General features: G+C 43.3%; 1 protein-coding gene across 1 annotated transcript in view; it reads right to left on the bottom strand.

Annotated features, from left to right (window-relative positions):
• Window positions 1–688: 688 nt before the first annotated feature.
• Window positions 689–19,670, bottom strand: part of TMEM88B (transmembrane protein 88B) — a 182,852-nt gene continuing 163,870 nt past the window's right edge. The window contains exon 2 of the mRNA XM_040427982.1: window positions 689–1,998. Within this exon, the coding sequence (XP_040283916.1) occupies window positions 1,729–1,998 (270 nt within the window). The 3' untranslated portion in view covers window positions 689–1,728. The remainder of the gene's footprint in view (window positions 1,999–19,670) is intronic.

Here is a 19,670-nt window from a genome sequence, read left to right as displayed (position 1 = left end):
GTCATTTTTATGTTTTGCTTTCTATAATTTACAATACATTTGGCTCTTTGATCAACCAATCATTTGCAGTCATAAATAATACAGACACATAATGACGAGTATACAGCATACTCAATGCTAATTTCACTTTAATAAAATATTACATTGCAAATTTGTGCTACTTCTGTGTGCTTTTACTTCAAGCTATGATATCACATACCTTATATTAATTACACAGTGAAAAAGTAGAGATTTGGTCTATACAGTGCAGAATCTACCACTGGAAATTACTGTACAATCACTACTTACATAATAACTACAAAATAAAAATTATTGGGGACATTTATCATTTGAGATTGTTTTCATGTCACTTTTACGTCTGGTTTTGCATTGTGTGGTTGCACCAAATGTATGAAATGGTGCACAGTTTTTACATATTTGGTGCAACTGCATTGTGTTTTATGACTTAGTCTTAAATACACCAGGAGGCTGCCTGGCGTAGGATGTGATCTTTTTGGTGACATTTCCAAGCAGGAGCGGACTCGCCATAGACCTTACAGGGAAAACTCCCGGTGGGCCGATGCCCAGGGGGCCGTCTGGGCCCTCCTCATGGCCGGCCAGTTTAAGTTTTTGGGGATGTATTTTTTGTGCTGCTGGCAGTATTTTGTAATGGACTATGTGAATTGGCTCTGTTAGGGTGGTATAATGTGCCACAAAATAGTATTGCTGGCCCTGCCTTCCATCAATTTGGACCCGACTACAAAACAGGGCCACTTTTAGTATTATTTCCAGGGCCACTTTAAGTTCCCAATCCGCCCCTGTTTCCAAGTGCCGCAGAATAGATGTGCCATAATCCAGATCTAATCTCACTTTTTAAACATAGACCATTTTGAAAAGTGGCGTGGCTCCGAAATAGTGCAGAAATGTCACAGAAAAAGAACAGAACATCATGTTGTGCAACATTTTTACACCAAAAACCAGATGTAACAAGTTTGATAAATGTCCTCCTATAAGACTTAAGAATTAAAGTTTTTATGGTACATCATAGACAATTAAATATCATCAAGGCAATCCTTATCTCTTTGCCCAGTTTGAACATATGGATGTCATAGATTGGGATCTACTGCTTGGGAACTTCCGCTATGCAACAGAGCAAAGAGTCAACAGCTTCCCCCTTGGTGGACCTCATCTACTACATGATCAGCCATGGCAAGAATGGCAAGGCAAAAAGTCCTCTGTTATCCTGTTCCGGAACACCAATAGGCTTTATATTATGATAGGTGAGGGTCCCCATGGTCAGACCCCCCTGCCCCCATTCAGACACTTATCACCTATCCTCTGGATAGGTGATAAGTTGCAATCTTTGACAACCCCGTTGAGCCTTTTGGGCATAATGAGAATATGGGGCCCCCACTGCAAGTGAGTGTAAATGTACAATTATTACATAATAATTAAGTATAATTATTATATATATGTAAAATTATTTAACTTAGTGGAAATAGAAATAAATAAGTATATGCTATGTTATATATTATACATCAAAATGAGATTACCACAACTTTAGGCTACAATGGGCATGAGGCTGGCTGTCCAGCAAACTACAGTGTTAGTTTCAATATACTGAATCAGATTCCATTAGACCAAAAGTTCACTTGATCTTGTTGTGTCCTTAGTCTCAGCATTGCCACCTACCATGGACCATTATTGTAGATAGTAATTAAAAATGAGTTGCACCAGTCTTATAAGCCTTTATACCCAAGCCTTCACATGATTATTCCATTCCCTCACACAGCTGCATAGACCACCCTCATCATACCACCTCCATCGAACCCCCTTGTATAGCGCTCTGGTATAAGGCTGAAATAGCATGAAGAGACGAAGGCGTCGGGCAAGGCCACAGTACACAGCCATGGCCAGCACAATGAGTGGAGACATCATCACAAAACCCAGAATGATGAGGGCAGAGGAGCTGTTGTCATCTAGAAGGGTCTTGCAGTAGGAGGCATCAGAATGAAGGACCTAGGAAAAAACACACAAAAAAAACAATCATTATGTCATCCTGTGCTTGACCACCATCTACCTGCTGGACACCAGGAACATGTATGCTGATTGGTCATCAGGGACTGGACCTCATGAACCTGTTGTGAGAAAGGTTCATTTTAACCTTCTGATGATGTGATGTCACAGTAGTAATCCTACTCAGTATGAGAGGAACCATGGGTTGAGACATTTGGGATGTGTTTCATCAGCTTTATCATAATAGCTCACGATTTTTGGTATTTTTTGGAATTATTTAATAGTATATTGACAAAGAATATGTTGGGGCAATACTAGGATGATACTGGGTTAGGTGTCATGCACCCAACAGAGCCAGTTGCAATGAGCCTGTACAAAGGCACACCCTATGGTTTAATTTTACAAAGGATTGCCACGTGGAGTTGGGATGTTCTTCCTGTGTTTGCGTGGGTTTTTCTCCGGGTACTCCAGTTTCCTCCCACACACAAAAAGACATACTGATTAGGGACCTTAGATTTTGAGCTCCACTGAAGATAGCAAGCAATGGTAATATCTGTAAAACGCTTCAGAATATGTCGGCACTAAATAAGAGAGTAAAATAATAATAATAATTGCTACTAGGGGTGATTGCCTCCATGATAACAGATGAAGCATGGCATGTTTTTTTTGGTTGCCCTTTCATCTGAATAAAACACCTCCCTACTAGTGGTACCGTGTGGGCACATAAACTACAGGGGTGTGGTTATTAAAGGGCTGTCCAAGTTAAATAAAAACTTGAGTAACCCCTGTACATATGGTTAAATAATAGCAGAAACAATACTCATCAATACTCTGCTGCTTCCAGTGCTCAGCTCCCCCGTTGCTAACGTCTCCATCCTGGCTGCCTTGCATCCTTTGCACACAACTCATCACTGCAGCCAATCACTGACAGCAGCGATGGTGACCTGTGTGCCCAGAATGTCACTGCTGCAGCCAGGAAGATGAAATCAGTCACGGGAAAGAACGAAGCTCAGTGCTGGAAGTAGCAGGGGATACTAAGGGTGACTATCAATCCTTTTGTTATTTTACCACATAACAGGGGCTGCCCACATTTTTGTCTAACACAGACAATCCCTTTAATGGTACAATGGTAGCAGTCACACCCAGCCCTAGTGCTGGAGAAGGCCACATGGCTCATTTGCCACATAACTTCAGTATTGCAAATTGCACAGGTTAGGTGGGGGTCATGTCACAGATTTTGTATTGGGACTCAGGTACTTCAATTTATATCTATGGCTTACAAAAAAATTAAAACTAGTGAACGCTTATTCTATAATGAATTCTGAGATTGCGGTAGAACCTGAGATTAGACCACAGGACTATTTTAATTGATGATAGAAGAATTGTACTGAAAACATAATTAGACTTGTAGATAAGATTTATTCAGAACCGTGAAGGTGACTTATAGCATTAGAAATACAAACTTTGCTTTCTCCTAATTACAAGGACTTGGTCTTCCTACAAATGACAGGTCAGTATTTCACGGCACGGTTTACTACCGAAACTAAACTTGTGGTCACATGATAACATAATGTTTTCCGCATTAAATATGGATCCCGGCACAGTTATAACATTGATTCAGGAGATTTGCCAAGGTCAGTCGACAGAGGCGATGAATAAAAAGGACTCTCCCTCCTCTACAGAAAGGCAGTAAGAGAACAAGGTCTGTGGGCAGCCATGCGAAAAATTACACAACCAGCAAAGCTTTAATATCCCAGCCTCTAAGTGCTTTTAAAGGTCAACTCCTCTTTGAACTATTACAGACCAACTTTTCTCCTTCTTCTCCCACTGTTCCTAAGTGACAATTTATGATCACATTAATTGCAAAGGAATTCTTCTTGTTTCGAAAGTGGAAAAAAGGAATAAAACATCTGTTCCAGAGCAGTGGTGTACATAGAGAAGTAAGGGTTCCATAGCAAGGATCAAGCCAGGCCCCCACACAGGACAGAAGGGTGTCTGCCTAAACCTTTTTCAATGACCCTTGGACCATTTTTCCACTGCCTCGTTTGCTAAAAGTTGTTCCTTTACAGGGTAGAGTCCTGACCAAGTTTTCTCCTCCAATAGAAGAGGGGATGATCCCAACTAAGACTGGGCTCCCTCTTGCCCAGGGCCCCATAGCAGTCGCATGGTCTGCCGCTATGGTAGTTACTCTCCTGTTCCAGAGTCATCATCACTGCATACATACAACATAGCCTTCCTGTAACACACCCACATTGTCTACCTGCTACAGCTCACACAGGTGAGATTTTTCCAGTATTGCAGATATTATATTTGCTAGAAATCATGAAGTCATGCCATGTAATAGAAAAATATTTTAAGTGTAACTCCAAAATTTAGTTTTTGCTCATATTAGGGACACTCTCCCACCTCCAAAATTGTATTAAAGGTTTTTCACCTTTAAAGGGAACCTGTCACCTCTACTACGCTACCCTCACTGAGCATTTCTAAATGTTCCTTGTGTTACCCGAAACATATAAATTACACTTTAAATTTAATTTGTAGACGAATTCAATAAGTATTATGCATTTTTGTACTTCCCGCCTTTTATGCAAATTAACATAAAAGAGTCATATCTTACTTGTGTGACCAGAGAAGAGTCATATTTTCAAGCTCTGACTCTCTCATCTCAGGTTCATTTGCATATGTATCAAATCGTTTTTTTGACACAATAAAAGCACACAGAGCTATGGGGACGGGGTATTGCGGATGTGCTAGCTGCCATCTAGCAACCCATGTCCTCAGCTCTATACACAAAATCCAGGTGACAGGTTCCCTTTAAGATATTCAGGTCATCAATATGAGATTGTTGTGGGTCCGACAACCAGCACCCCCATCAGCATCTTCTGCCACTGGAAACATAACAATAGACAGAGCCAGAGGCAGACAGCTGTGTCCACTGTGTAGAGGCCATGCCAGCATATTGAAGTTCAGGAAGCTCAGCTGCTCCCATTCAAGGGAGCTATAGTACACCAGCAGGGTCACTACACAGCAGATGGAGACTTTTATTTCTGGTGCCGGTGGCTGCTGAAGATGGCTGATCGGTAAGGGTACTGTGTGTCGGTCCCTAACTGATCTGACATTGATGACCTTCTCATAGGATAGGTCATCAATATCTAAAAGGTAGAACACCGCCGTATTTTGGAGATTAATATCTCAGGGCTTCACCAGGCCTTCATGCTCAGGGATACAACAACGACAACAATGTTCCCTCTAAACCTTTGTAGCTAATGAACAGGGCAGTATTGGACTTGGCACTGTTCTCTAAGTAAATATAGACTATCTATAGCACCCAAATCATTAGACATACACCAACCAGTTTCTAGAATCTAATGTTGGCTCCCTGTCGGTCTATCAGGGTGAGAAAGCATCCAACGGTCTAAGGAAGCACTTAAAGAGGTTGCCCAGGATTAGAAAAACATGGCCGCTTTATTCCAAGTGAATGAAGATAAGCTGTAATACCACACACAACCTGTGGACAGGTGTGACACTGTTTCTGGAAGAAAGCAGCTAGGTTTACCTAATCCTGGACAACCACTTTCATTCTTTACCTTTTGTGTCACCCCTATCTCCTTATAGATTGTAAACTCTTTGGCTCAGATGCAAAATCTGTGACAAGGCCATCCACAAACCTTTTAGAATTCTAGTGTCTTCTTATGTGCAGGGTCTATTTAGGAACCAATGGATATTTGCTACCGTTTTACCTCCAAAAATGTATCTACATATTATTTTTAGATGTGAATAATGTGCCTCTGTCCTTCAATTATAAGACATCACTCATGCTTCCTAATGTCAGTGCTCTTACATCAGGGAGGCAAGAAGCTGTGAACTTAAATACACTCATGTTTCCCCTGCAGCTATGATGTGAAGGGTCCATAGACATTGCTATTTACTTTCATTCATCTCCACCGGGGGGAATTTTTCTCATTAATGCACATTCTCATGAACATGTCTGCTCATAATGTCATTTGAGCACTTCATGGCCAAGAAAGCAGCAGTAATTGAATTAGCTTAATTCCACTTGTGGACTAGGCATATAAAATATAACTTTTACTAATAAATCGCTAAAAGCATAGGTGGTTGCAGTGGGACGAAACAAAGACATACATACATATATACACATATTATTGCCACCATCTGGGGCCGCGGTAGGATAATTATGGGTGGATCTTACCCCGTCCTGTAGACACACGACCAGCAAACAGTGGGTGGCGTCAGTGCCCCGGTGTAGCAATAGGACACTGGTGGCCAGTGCTTCTGTGGGTATGGCGGTATGGACACTCCTATTGTGCCCTGGTCTAAAGCCCTCCCTGTATAGGTGGTTATGGGGCTATCCTCATTGACCTGCCTCACCAACACAGAGCACCCGCCCCGACAGGGGCGACCCCATACGGAACCTGTCCCTATAATGGGGCCTAGTCCCTGTAAAGCCCTTACTAAATAGCCCTACATGCCATGTTTCATTCCATAGAGTTGGAACTCATCAGGGGCTTACTGAAGTCAAAGGGTTTCTAAAAAACAGAAAAGGACACGCAAGAGACCGTGATCACTAAGTATACTTAATCATATAGCTATTTGGTATGTATCCTCTACTTACTACTTCAGGATAAATGTTCCTTCCTTGTAGTTTGGATGGTGTACGGACGGTCAGTGGAACTCGTCCCTACAGGGTATGGGAAAGTGTCCCCAAAGATACCCTCGTCTCACCGCAAAATGCAAAGAGTGCGGAGATACGGCATGATGTGCCATATCGCCTTTTAAATCCGGCGCCTCGGTCAAATAACACCCCCCTTTTCCGCCTACTCACCGCTGTGGCACGCATGTGGAACGCACGCTGTTACTGTGCGCTCCGTTTCCACCGGAAGCTGGCGTCACATGATCATTGGGGCTGCCGGAAGCTCCGTGCGTCTGTGTCTGTGGTCCCATGTTGCCAAGCAACCGGATGACGTCCAGACACTGCACGCTCGCATGCCATCTCCAATGCCGGACGGCAGATTTATTCAATACAATCATTTAATATGAATTTATTTGCCAGGTTTCTCATCAGTACATATATTCTTACAAGGTTAGTTGTGGGATGCAGATGGAGGGGATGTGCAAATTTTTGCGCTAAACATGTTATGATGTCCTGATTTTGCAGCTCAATACAATTACGTCGATACCAAACTTGTATAGTTTTTATTTTGTTTTATTAGGCTACTTTCACACTCGCGTTTTGGCTTTCCGTTTGTGCGTTCAGGGCTCTCACAAGCCGTCCAAAACGGATCAGTTTTGCTCTAATGCATTCTGAATGGAAAAGGATCCGCTCAGAATGCATCAGTTTGCCTCCGATCTGTCTCCATTCTGCTCTGGAGGAGGACACCAAAATGCTGCCTGCAGCGTTTTGCTGTCCGCCTGACGAAGCAGAGCCAAACGGATCCGTCCTGGCACACAATGTAAGTCAATGGGGACGGATCCGTTTTCTTTGACACAATCTGGCACAATAGAAAATGGATCCATCCCCCATCGACTTTCAATGGTGTTCAAGACGGATCCGTCATGGCTATAGAAAACATAATACAACTGGATCCGTTCATGACGGATGCATGTGGTTGTATTATTGTAACAGAAGCATTTTTGCTGATACATGATGGATTCGCAAAAAACGCTAGTGTGAAAGTAACCTTACTTTAAAAAAATTAAAAACAAAAAAAAGTCAAAATTTTTTTTGGATCGCTATTTTCTGACAGCCATAACTTTTTAATATTTTAGTCTACAGACAGTTTTTGTGGAACGAACTGTAGTTTTTATTGGTACCATTTTTGTGATATGTATGATTTTTTGATCACTGTTAGGGTCCATTCACACGTCCGTAATTTGGGTCCGCATTCGTTCCGCAATTTGTGTACCCATTCACTTTCAATGGGGCTGGAACGGATGCAAATCCGCATTTCCGGGATATGCATCCGCATTTTCGGGACACGCCTCTGTTTTTTTGGGACCCGCAATTCCGTTCCTGAAAAAAATTTAACATGTCCTATTCTTGTCCGCAATTGCGGACCAGAAAAGGCACTTTCTATTATAGTGTCTGTGATGCGGATCGCACATGGCAGGTGTCCGTGTTTTGCGGCTCCGCAAAACACTTACGGACGTGTGAATGGACCCTAATTAAAAAAAATTTGGGTGGGACAAGGTGACTAAAAATTGTTGAATTGTGTGGTTTTTTTTTCTGTTACGGCATTCACTACACAGGACAATTTTTGGAATATTTTAATAGATTAGACATTTTTGTACATGGCCATACCTAATACGTTTATTTTTTATAGTTGAATTATTTATATGTTAAATTGGTAAAGGGGGTGATTTAAACTTTTCAATAATATTTTTTTTTTTTTTACTTTTTTCCCTTTATACTTAACTATTACCCCCCTTAGGGGCTAGAACCTGGGATCTTTTAATCCCTTATCCCATTCACCCTAAGGCCCCTTTCACACGGGCGAGTATTCTGCACGGATGCGATGCGTGAGTTGAACGCATTGCACCCGCACTGAATACCGACCCATTCATTTCTATGGGGCTGTTCACATGAGCGGTGATTTTCATGCGTTGCTCTATATATCATGCTCTATATTCTGCGTTTTTCACGCAACGCAGGCCGCATAGAAGTGAATGGGGTTGCGTGAAAATCGTAAGCATCCGCAAGCAAGTGCGGATGCGGTGCGATTTTCACGCACGGTTGCTAGGAGACGATCGGGATGGAGATCCGATCATTATTATTTTCCCTTATAACATGGTTATAAGGGAAAATAATAGCATTCTGAATACAGAATGCATAGTAAAATAGCGTTGAAGGGGTTAAAAAAAATTAAAAATAATTTAACTCACCTTAATCCACTTGCTCGCGCAGCCGTCATCTCCTTCTGTCTTCATCTTAGCTGTGTGGAGGAACAGGACCTGTGGTGACGTCACTCCGGTCATCACATGATCCATCACATGATCTTTTACCATGGTGATGGATCATGTGATGGACCATGTGATGACCGGAGTGACGTCACCACAGGTCCTGTTCCTCCACACAGCTAAGATGAAGACAGAAGGAGATGCCGGCTGCGCGAGCAAGTGGATTAAGGTGAGTTAAATTATTTTTGATTTTTTTTTAACCCCTTCAACTCACCTTAATCCACTTGCTCGCGCAGCCGTCATCTCCTTCTGTCTTCATCTTAGCTGTGTGGAGGAACAGGACCTGTGGTGACGTCACTCCGGTCATCACATGGTCCATCACATGATCCATCACCATGGTAAAAGATCATGTGATGGATCATGTGATGACCGGAGTGACGTCACCACAGGTCCTGTTCCTCCACACAGCTAAGATGAAGACAGAAGGAGATGACGGCTGCGCGAGCAAGTGGATTAAGGTGAGTTAAATTATTTGTAATTTTTTTTAACCCCTCCAGCGCTATTTTACTATGCATTCTGTATTCAGAATCCTATTATTTTCCCTAATAACCATGTTATAAGGGAAAATAATGCAATCTACAGAACACCGATCCCAAGCCCGAACTTCTGTGAAGAAGTTCAGGTTTGGGTACCAAACATGCGCGATTTTTCTCACGCGAGTGCAAAACGCATTACAATGTTTTGCACTCGCGCTGAAAAATCACGCATTTTCCCGCAACGCACCCGCCTCTTATCCGGGCCAAAAATATGACGCCCGTGTGAAAGAGGCCTAATAGTGATCTATTAGGGTGAATAAGATTTTAACACACTTTCTGCTGAGCTGTGCCTTGTGCAGATTACTATGCCAGCTGTGGTCCTGTGCCCATTAGATAATGGAGTATAAAGGTGTCCCAAATCTCTGTACGGCAGATAGTATTTCCACTAAGTTATTTGTGAATCAACTTGTCAACATTTTCGGGCAGCAGGTGATAGACCCAAATCATCCTCAAGTAGAGTTGTGTTCTAGTGTGCCTTTAGGGTCCATTATATATATATATATATATATATATATATACAGTACAGACCAAAAGTTTGGACACACCTTCTCATTCAAAGAGTTTTCTTTATTTTCATGACTATGAAGGCATCAAAACTATGAATTAACACATGTGGAATTATATACATAACAAACAAGTGTGAAACAACTGAAAATATGTCATATTCTAGGTTCTTCAAAGTAGCCACCTTTTGCTTTGATTACTGCTTTGCACACTCTTGGCATTCTCTTGATGAGCTTCAAGAGGTAGTCCCCTAAAATGGTCTTCCAACAGTCTTGAAGGAGTTCCCAGAGATGCTTAGCACTTGTTGGCCCTTTTGCCTTCACTCTGCGGTCCAGCTCACCCCAAACCATCTCGATTGGGTTCAGGTCCGGTGACTGTGGAGGCCAGGTCATCTGGCGAAGCACCCCATCACTCTCCTTCATGGTCAAATAGCCCTTACTTTCAAAGTTTTCCCAATTTTTCGGCTGACTGACTGACCTTCATTTCTTAAAGTAATAATGGCCACTCGTTTTTCTTTACTTAGCTGCTTTTTTTCTTGCCATAACACAAATTCTAACAGTCTATTCAGTAGGACTATCAGCTGTGTATCCACCTGACTTCTCCTCAACGCCACTGATGGTCCCAACCCCATTTATAAGGCAAGAAATCCCACTTATTAAACCTGACAGGGCACACCTGTGAAGTGAAAACCATTTCAGGGCACTACCTCCTGAAGCTCATCAAGAGAATGCCAAGAGTGTGCAAAGCAGTAATCAAAGCAAAAGGTGGCTACTTTGAAGAACCTAGAATATGACATATTTTCAGTTGTTTCACACTTGTTTGTTATGTATATAATTCCACATGTGTAAATTCATAGTTTTGATGCCTTCAGTGTGAATCTACAATTTTCATAGTCATGAAAATAAAGAAAACTCTTTGAATGAGAAGGTGTGTCCAAACATTTGGTCTGTACTGTATATATGAATATATGGGCATAATGGAGGTCAATAGGCCCTCTAGTGAGCCAGCCTCATCCTGTCTGGAGAAATAAATAACAGTGCTAGGTGTCCAGGAGCTGAACCACTGACAAATGTTTATTTGATATCTTATTGTTGCATTTCAGAAGAAAACATTGGTGGAAGTCCATTGGTGGGAGCTAAGACACCCGTTGATTCCTCCTTCAGTCCATGAGCTAAGACACTCAATGAGTACGTCTTAATAAAAGTCCTTTACTGTTCAGTAATGTACCTGGAAACCGTTGTCCACCAACATAAAGAACAGAGCTCTGGTGCACTGCTTAGAGTTGTAGGACTCTCAGCTCCTGGACACAAAGGTGTCATCTTACATGTCTATGCACTTACAAGATCCTCTGCTAACTGAAAGGTTTCATATAAAGTAACAATAGTCTAAATAATAGTGGAAAAGATGGTGTATGATCACACACAAATATAGATCACAAGTTATATGTGTGGTGAGTCTCTAGAATCACATCTACCATTCATATTTTTCATACAAGTTAATGCATCAATGAAAGGAGTCATCAAAAGCTATTTTCATCGGGCAGGAATGAGTTTATCATCTTCCAGAAAACAAGAGGCTCTTTCTTCCATTAGATTCCATCACAAAATTGCCTGTAATGGCCCAAATGACTGAGATCGGTATTATCCAAGGGACACAAATACCAGACACTGTCAGATGATGGAATGAAGTTTTTTTTACTGCTGTACTTTAGTCATTACATCTAAGAGCCCAGAAGATGAAAGTGCTAAGAAGTCTAGAGAGCAGTTTGAGCCTGGAACGTGTACAATGACTGCTGAGTCTGATCAGTATCAACAGCGAGGTCAGAGGGTCCTTATTGTGTAACGGATCGTAGAAGTGACATTAGCCTGGGCTTTCTGATGGCAGTGACACAATAACAAGAAAACATTCCTTGTTTTAGCTATCACTTGTTCAATTATCCTACGAACAGACTGTAGAGTTTTTGTAGAATGCAGTTTCACTTCACAAAATTGGACACTATCGTAAAGGCTTAAAGTGGTTTCCAGATTTTTAAAACATATAGTTCAACCCCTACCCGGCAGACCTGGGGAGGGAAGTATTTGAACCTGTTACCCACCACTCAGGTCAGTTGCTCCTTCGATCCCCAAGCACCACATGACCCAGTGATTTGCTGCTTAGTGGGCACGTAACTGCTGCGGCCAGTCATCGGCAGCAGCAGCAGCACACACAACCCTTGTCCATTCCAAACATTTACAAGCAGAAACCAGAGCAAAGCGAACGCAGCAGTGGACAAAAAGAGTAGGAACCAAACGGCTAAAAGTCGGTAAATTTTCCTCCCTCCACACAGATCCAATGGTTGGTTAGGCTGGGGAAAAAAAGCTTTAAAAAGCTGGACAACCAATTTATAGAACATTTTCTGCTGTTAAAGTAAGCTTCTATACAGGGCCAGATTATAAACAGGACACATGGGCCATATGGCCCAGGAGCTCCAGCACCTTAAAGGGTTTCTGTCACCCTGCAAAACTCATTATTTTTTTTTTGGATAGTTAGATTCCTCATAGTGCGATATAGGAGAATATAATGCTCTTACTTACTTTCATGCGGCCGATTCTTTATAAAACGAACTTTTATAATATGTAAATGAGGGCTCTACCAGCAAGTAGGGCGTCTACTTGCTGGTAGCTGCTGCAGAAATCCGCCCCCTCGCCGTGTTGATTGACAGGGCCAGCCGTGATCTCCTCCTCCGGCCGGCCCTGTCAGTAATTCAAAAATCGTGCGCCTCGCGTCATTCGGCGCAGGCGCTCTGAGATGAGGAGGCTCGTATCCTCAGCACTCCCTCAGTGCGCCTGCGCCGATGACATCACCGAAAGAGAAGACGTCATCGGCGCAGGCGCACTGAGGGAGTGCTGAGGAGACGAGCCTCCTAATCTCAGAGCGCCTGCGCCGAATGACGCGAGGCGCGCGATTTTTGAATTACTGACAGGGCCGGCCGGAGGAGGAGATCACGGCTGGCCCTGTCAATCAACACGGCGAGGGGGCGGATTTCTGCAGCAGCTACCAGCAAGTAGACGCCCTAATTGCTGGTAGAGCCCTCATTTACATATTATAAAAGTTCGTTTTATAAAGAATCGGCCGCATGAAAGTAAGTAAGAGCATTATATTCTCCTATATCGCACTATGAGGAATCTAACTATCCAAAAAAAAAAAAAATGAGTTTTGCGGGGTGACAGAAACCCTTTAAAGTTCAAAGGGAGCTCCACAAACCTGCCTAGGTTGGATTTTTTATCTGCCCTGCCAGACATTTTCTAGTTATGCCCTCAGCGGTCAGTATTTGTATTAATATTAACAATACCAAAAAGGATATATGGATACTCACTAAATCATATTGAATAATATACCAGAACAAGATGTAATCATACCATACAGGTGAACATGAGTAACTGAGATTAACACTCATAACAAGGGGATACCAATCTGCTCTAAAGTATGATATGATATCATATATGGAAACAAACATTAATATCTAGAAAAGTAGGAAGCAGCATTTCCTAGCCGGGGTGTACACAGAAAGTAGAGGGCCCCTGTGTAGGAACAGTATATTGGCCCTTGCGAGTTATAAAATTCAGGAATTTATATGCAATCTAATAGACAGTCGGGAGCTGCTGTAAGGTGACAGTAGCCTTTGTTATCTACTCAGCCCCTGTGCAGTTGCACCAGTGGTTCAGTATGTCCGCCTAACTCAAAGGGATCAGTGATCTCTTGTAGAAGCCATATTGTTTACATAGGTCAGTTGCTATATCTTAGGTGACATGTCATATCAGCCATAGGGCATTGAAAAAACAATGTAGTAAGCCACATTTTTAGGCACTGGTAAATTAGGACTCAGTCGTAACTAGCAAGTGTGGTAGACTTACTTTAAAGAACACAAAGGAGCTCAGCTTTTTCACTGAGTGTATGGAGTGCGGATCCATGGAATGCTCAGGGCAGCACTTGTGCACCTTTGTATATTTTACAAAGGCTTAGTTACCCTTTAATTCCACAGCTACCTACTGACTCATGAGACGTGCCACACCACAATATACCCCGTAATAGCTGAATTAATGATTATGATGTATGAGCATATTTGCTAATTAATATTGCTGAAGTATGGACACCATCCTCTGTCACTTAGGGAGTTGAGCGAGATTTTTACAGGTGGGCTCATTTGATGCTTTTTGCTATTTAGTCCCTAATTACTAGCAATGCATATGTTTTCCATGATGTTTCAGTTGGCACAACCTAAAATACTGTAGTCCCAACACTGTGGCATAAAGAGTCAGGGCTACATGTGACAAGGACGCCTTGTTGCTCTAGCAGAAGAACACTGCACACTACAATAAGCAGTAGTTTGGCAGTTGCTTACTTTTTATGGTTTGTTATATAACGTCAATAATTTATTTCATTCTTCTTGCTCAAACACTATAACAAGTGATACAGAACATCAGCTGATGATGCTCTCCTGGGGAAAGGTGAATACTGAACTGTTTTTCTCTGGTAAACGCATTGTACGCTTGTCTCTCCAGCTGGCTTTTTCCATTCAACAAATGTTGCTGTGTTTTTCTATTAAGTGAGTAATTGGTTTCGCTGATGCAAATATAATTCCAGAACTGTTATCACCAGTTAGATTAGAGAAAGTCAAGGTTGTAACAGCTGCTTCATGTCCCCAGGACTTTTCTTCTAGAAGCAGTCAGAAAAGCGCTTAAAGGGGTTCTCCGGGAATTTAAAAAATGAAAATACTTAGGCCTCTTTCACACGGGCGAGATTTCCGTGCGGGTGCAATGCGTGAGGTGAACGCATTGCACCCGCACTGAATCCGGACCTATTCATTTCTATGGGGCTGTGCACATGAGCGGTGATTTTCACGCATCACTTTTGCGTTGCGTGAAAAATCGCAGCATGCTCTATTTTGTGCGTTTTTCATGCAACGCAGACCTCATAGAAGTGAATGGGGCTGCCTGAAAATCGCAAGCGTCCACAAGCAAGGGCGGATGCGGTGCGATTTTCACGCACGGTTGCTAGGTGGCGATCGGGATGGGGACCCGATCATTATTATTTTCCCTTATAACATGGTTATAAGGGAAAATAATAGCATTCTTAATACAGAATGCTTAGTAAAATAGGCATGGAGGGGTTAAAAAAAATAATAATAATAATTTCACTCACCTTAATCCACTTGTTTGCACAGCCCGGCTTCTCTCTTCTTTCTTCTTCTTTGCTGTGCAGGAGGAAAAGGACCTGTGGTGATGACACTACGCTCATCACTTGGTCCGTCACATGATCCATCACCATGGTGATGGATCATGTGATGAGCGCAGTGATGTCATCAAAGGTCCTTTACCCAGGTCCTGAAAAAAGAAGAGAAGCCGGGTTGCGCGAACAAGTGGATGAGGTGAGTTAAATTATTTTTTTATTTTTTTTAACCCCTTCAGCCCTATTTTACTAAGCATTCTGTATTAAGAATGCTATTATTTTCCCTTATAACCATGTTATAAGGGAAAATAATACAATCTACACAACACCTAACCCAAACCCGAACTTCTGTGAAGTGAATGTTTTGCACTCGTGCGGAAAGATCGTGCATTTTCCCACGACGCACCCGCATCTTATCCGGCCCAAATCCATGACACCCGTGTGAAAGAGGCCTTAATGGGGTTGGCCATTAAGTATAAAAACAAATAAAGTGGCCCAGACAATAACTAAAGCCAAGAGGAATTTGTATCATGACAGATATACTGTATATATATCGTTTTTCTAGTGCATTTATCATAGCATGCTCCCATTAATGAGAGGCTGTGTGGGCGGAGCAGCTGCAAAGTGAAAGTAAAAATCCCAGCATGCATCACAGCAAGCATCTTCAGAGGAGTGATCACATGACATCCCTGGTCAACTGTGATACCATAGTAACAACAGCACCTTAGGTGTCATTTCATCAGTGCTTTAGCATATCTCCCAACTTTAGAATAGAAGGAATAGGGACACTATGTTCCTAAGGCTACTTTCACACTCGTGTTTTTTGAGGATCTGTCATGGATCTGCAAAAACGGCTCCGTCATGAACGGATCCGTTTGTATTATCTCTTCTATAACCATGATGGATCCGTCCTGAACACCATTGAAAGTCAATGGGGTACAGATCCATTTTCTATTGTGCCAGAGAAAACGGATCCGTCCCCATTGAATTACATTGTGTGTCAGGACGGATCCGTTTGGCTCAGTTTCATCAGGCGGACACCAAAACGCTGCAGGCAGCATTTTGGTGTCCGCCTCCAAAGCGGAATGGTGACAGAACGGAGGCAAACTGATGCATTCTGAGCGGATCCTTTTCCATTCAGAATGCATTAGGGCAAAACTGATCCATTTTGGACATACCTCCCCCGTACCAGGACCGCCGCTGAAATCCTGGACTGTCCTGACGGATACTGGAAGTAGGTATGGCTTTAGGCCTCATGCACATGACCATAGCCTGCTTGTGCCTGTATTGTGGCCCGCGAACAGGGGGTCCGCAATATACAGGCACCAGCCGTGTACACACCGTATCAAGTGAATGGGTCTGAAATCTGAAAGATACAGTGTAGTGCGGAATGGAAGCACAGATCGGAAACCTATGGAGTGCATCCATGGGTTTTTTGTCCATGCCTCAGCAAGGCGAAAAAGTAGTCGGATGCAGATTGCAGACCCACTTTAAGTGAATAGTGAATGAGTTCACGTCTGCAAACAGTGGACACACTGTCGGTGCCCATGCATTGCGCATTGCAATGTATATACACACATATATATATATATATATATATATACACATACATACATACACGTGTGTGTTAATATATGTATATAAATATGTATATATACATATATGTATGAATATTCATGTGTGTGTGTGTATATATATATATATATATATAGAAGATGAGAAAACGGACAGCACTCCAGGTAAAAGTAAATGGTGTTTATTCACCCATGTGGATGGCAACGTTTCAGCTCATACAAGAGCCTTTGTCAAGCTTGACAAAGGCTCTTGTACGAGCTGAAACGTTGCCATCCACATGGGTGAATAAACACCATTTACTTTTACCTGGAGTGCTGTCCGTTTTCTCATCTTCCATTACGGGGTAAGCTGCTACATCCCTGGACATAGCATCCTCCTTGTGTTATTCTTCCGGTGCCGCCATGGTTTTCTTTTTTTATATATATATATATATATATATATATATATATATTGTGGTGTCTCACAGGGTGAAGTAATTGAGGGTATATATGTGTCTCCCAGGTTCTTAGCATATGCTGAAGAAAGTTATTTAGGAAAGGGTTAAAAACCTAAGCCTGGGTCCTGATGAGCTGCACCTGGGGAGTTGCTAGATAACTGGGCTGACAACACACTTGCTCAGAACTTCCTGGGAGTGAGAGAAGCCACATCTCACTGAGGGACCCTGAAGGTCCAGAGCCTGCAAACTGCAAGTATCACAGGTTGCTGTTCAGACAGCGTGCTTATTTTGGGTGGACTGAGGATAGCTCATCCACGTCCTAGAAAGGGACCTATTGTTTAGTTAGAGCCTGGACAAGGCTAGGTGTTTTGTTTATGTTTTTGTGTTTTAATGCAACCTGTGAAATAAAAGCTGGCAGGATGCCAGTTGAAATGCACTTCTGTCTCCTGAGGTCTCCTTCTGCGAAATAATCTGACTAATCCCCCTACCTTTTCACCTCTGGAAAGGTGAGCCAAATAACGGACTGTCACAATTGGTGTCGGATGCGGGCAACGACACCTCAGAAAAGCTGAATGCTGCTGAATACTTTAACCACCTCCGGACCGCTGTACGCACAGACGCGTCCTGGAGGTGGTTGTTTCATTCCGAGTGGACGCGCCGGCGCGTCCTCTCGCGAGACGCGAGATTTCGGTCACAGCCGGCCCGTGCATGCGCATCGCGGGCTGGCAAAAGTTCGAGGAGAATTGCATCAGCAACCTGCCAGCCAATGATCGTCGCTGGCAGGTTGCTGATTTTTAAAAAATCGAATCACAAGCCATATAACAGATCATATTAGTAAATATGATCTGTTATATGGCTTCTCTGCTCCTGTGCTGGTCCTTTTCGTCGGTTGGATCCAGCAGAGGAGCAGACTGAACTGTGAGTACACCAACACTACACCTTAGCCCCAGATCACCCCCCTGCACCCCAATTAACCCTTTGATCACCCCTTTGATCGCCCCTGTCAATCACTAGTGAAAGACAAAAAGTGATCAGTGTAAACTGTCACTTTTTTTTCACTAGTATTGGCTGTTAGGTTTTAGGATAGTTTAGGCCCCTTGGTTAGGTAGTTAGCGCCCACCCCACCGCACCGCAGTCACTTTTATTCGCTGATTAGCGTATCGCTAATCAGCATTTGTACTTTTATAGTATCTGTAAGTGATCAAAACTGATCACAGTCAGATCTATAATAGTATTAGTGTCACCTTAGCTCGCCCTCCACCCAAAACGCAGTGTTTGCCCGATCAGGCCTGATCGGTCGCCCACACGTGCGTTCACCCACGCCCGCCCCACCGCAGTGACAAAAAATTATTATTTTTTGATCACTGCACATTCACTTTACACGCACTGCGGCGATAAAAAAATCAGTTTTGATATTTTTTATCAACCGCAGCGGCCTCCGGTACTTCGCTAGCCTCCCCTTTGTAAGACAGGTTTGCTTTTTTTTCTTGGGTAGTCTCAGGGAATACCCCTAAATTTAGTAGTCCAAAATGTTAAACAGGGGGTATTCTTCTGAAGAGGCCTACAGGATTCTGACCCAGTCGGATGAGGAATGGGAACCCTCATCTGACGAATCTAGCGGGTCAGAATATGAACCTGTAGAAAGCAGTGGCTCTCTGACCCAAAGTTCGGACGAGGAGGTTGAGGTCCCTGGCAGCACCAGGCGTACCCGGCCCCGTGTCGCTAGACCACAGGTTACGCAGGATCCGCTTCAAGAGCAGCAGAGTGGGGCTGTCGATGCCGGATCACGTGGTGAGGCATACACCAGCAGCGCAGCCCTTCCTGGACCTAGTACCAGCACTGCCGTACAACCTGGTGAAGTAGCGAGCACCAGAAGGGCAGTTGAAGCTGGTACGGTGGCACGTGCAGTAGTTACCCCGTCACAGCCACCGCGCAGACAGGCCCGTAGAGCCCCTAGAATCCCTGAGGTGCTGGCAAACCCTGATTGGCAGTCACCAACTTCAGCCGCACCTGTAGTTCCCCCTTTCACCGCCCAGTCTGGAGTTCGGGTTGAGACGGCTCAAATCGGTTCGGCCCTGGGATTTTTTGAGCTGTTCTTGACTGCGGAGCTCTTGGACTTAGTCGTGGCAGAGACCAACCAGTATGCCACACAATTTATAACCGCAAACCCGGGAAGCTATTATGCCCAGCCTTTCCGGTGGAAACCAGTCCAAGTTTCCGAACTTAAAATTTTTCTGGGCCTGACAAAAAAGCATGAATTGCGGTCATATTGGTCCACGAACCCGATTCATCACATGCCCATGTTCTCTGCTGCTATGTCCAGGACACGATTTGAGGCCATCCTGCGTTTTCTGCATTTTAGCGACAACACCACCTTCCGTCCCAGAGGCCACCCAGCTTTTGACCGGCTCCACAAAATTCGGCCCCTCATAGACCATTTC

The sequence above is a fragment of the Bufo bufo genome, chromosome 1 (assembly GCF_905171765.1).
Source record: "Bufo bufo chromosome 1, aBufBuf1.1, whole genome shotgun sequence".
Classification (NCBI taxonomy): Eukaryota; Metazoa; Chordata; class Amphibia; order Anura; family Bufonidae; genus Bufo; species Bufo bufo.
Note: the sequence above shows the minus strand (reverse complement) of the source record. Positions and strands in the feature narration are given on the sequence as shown.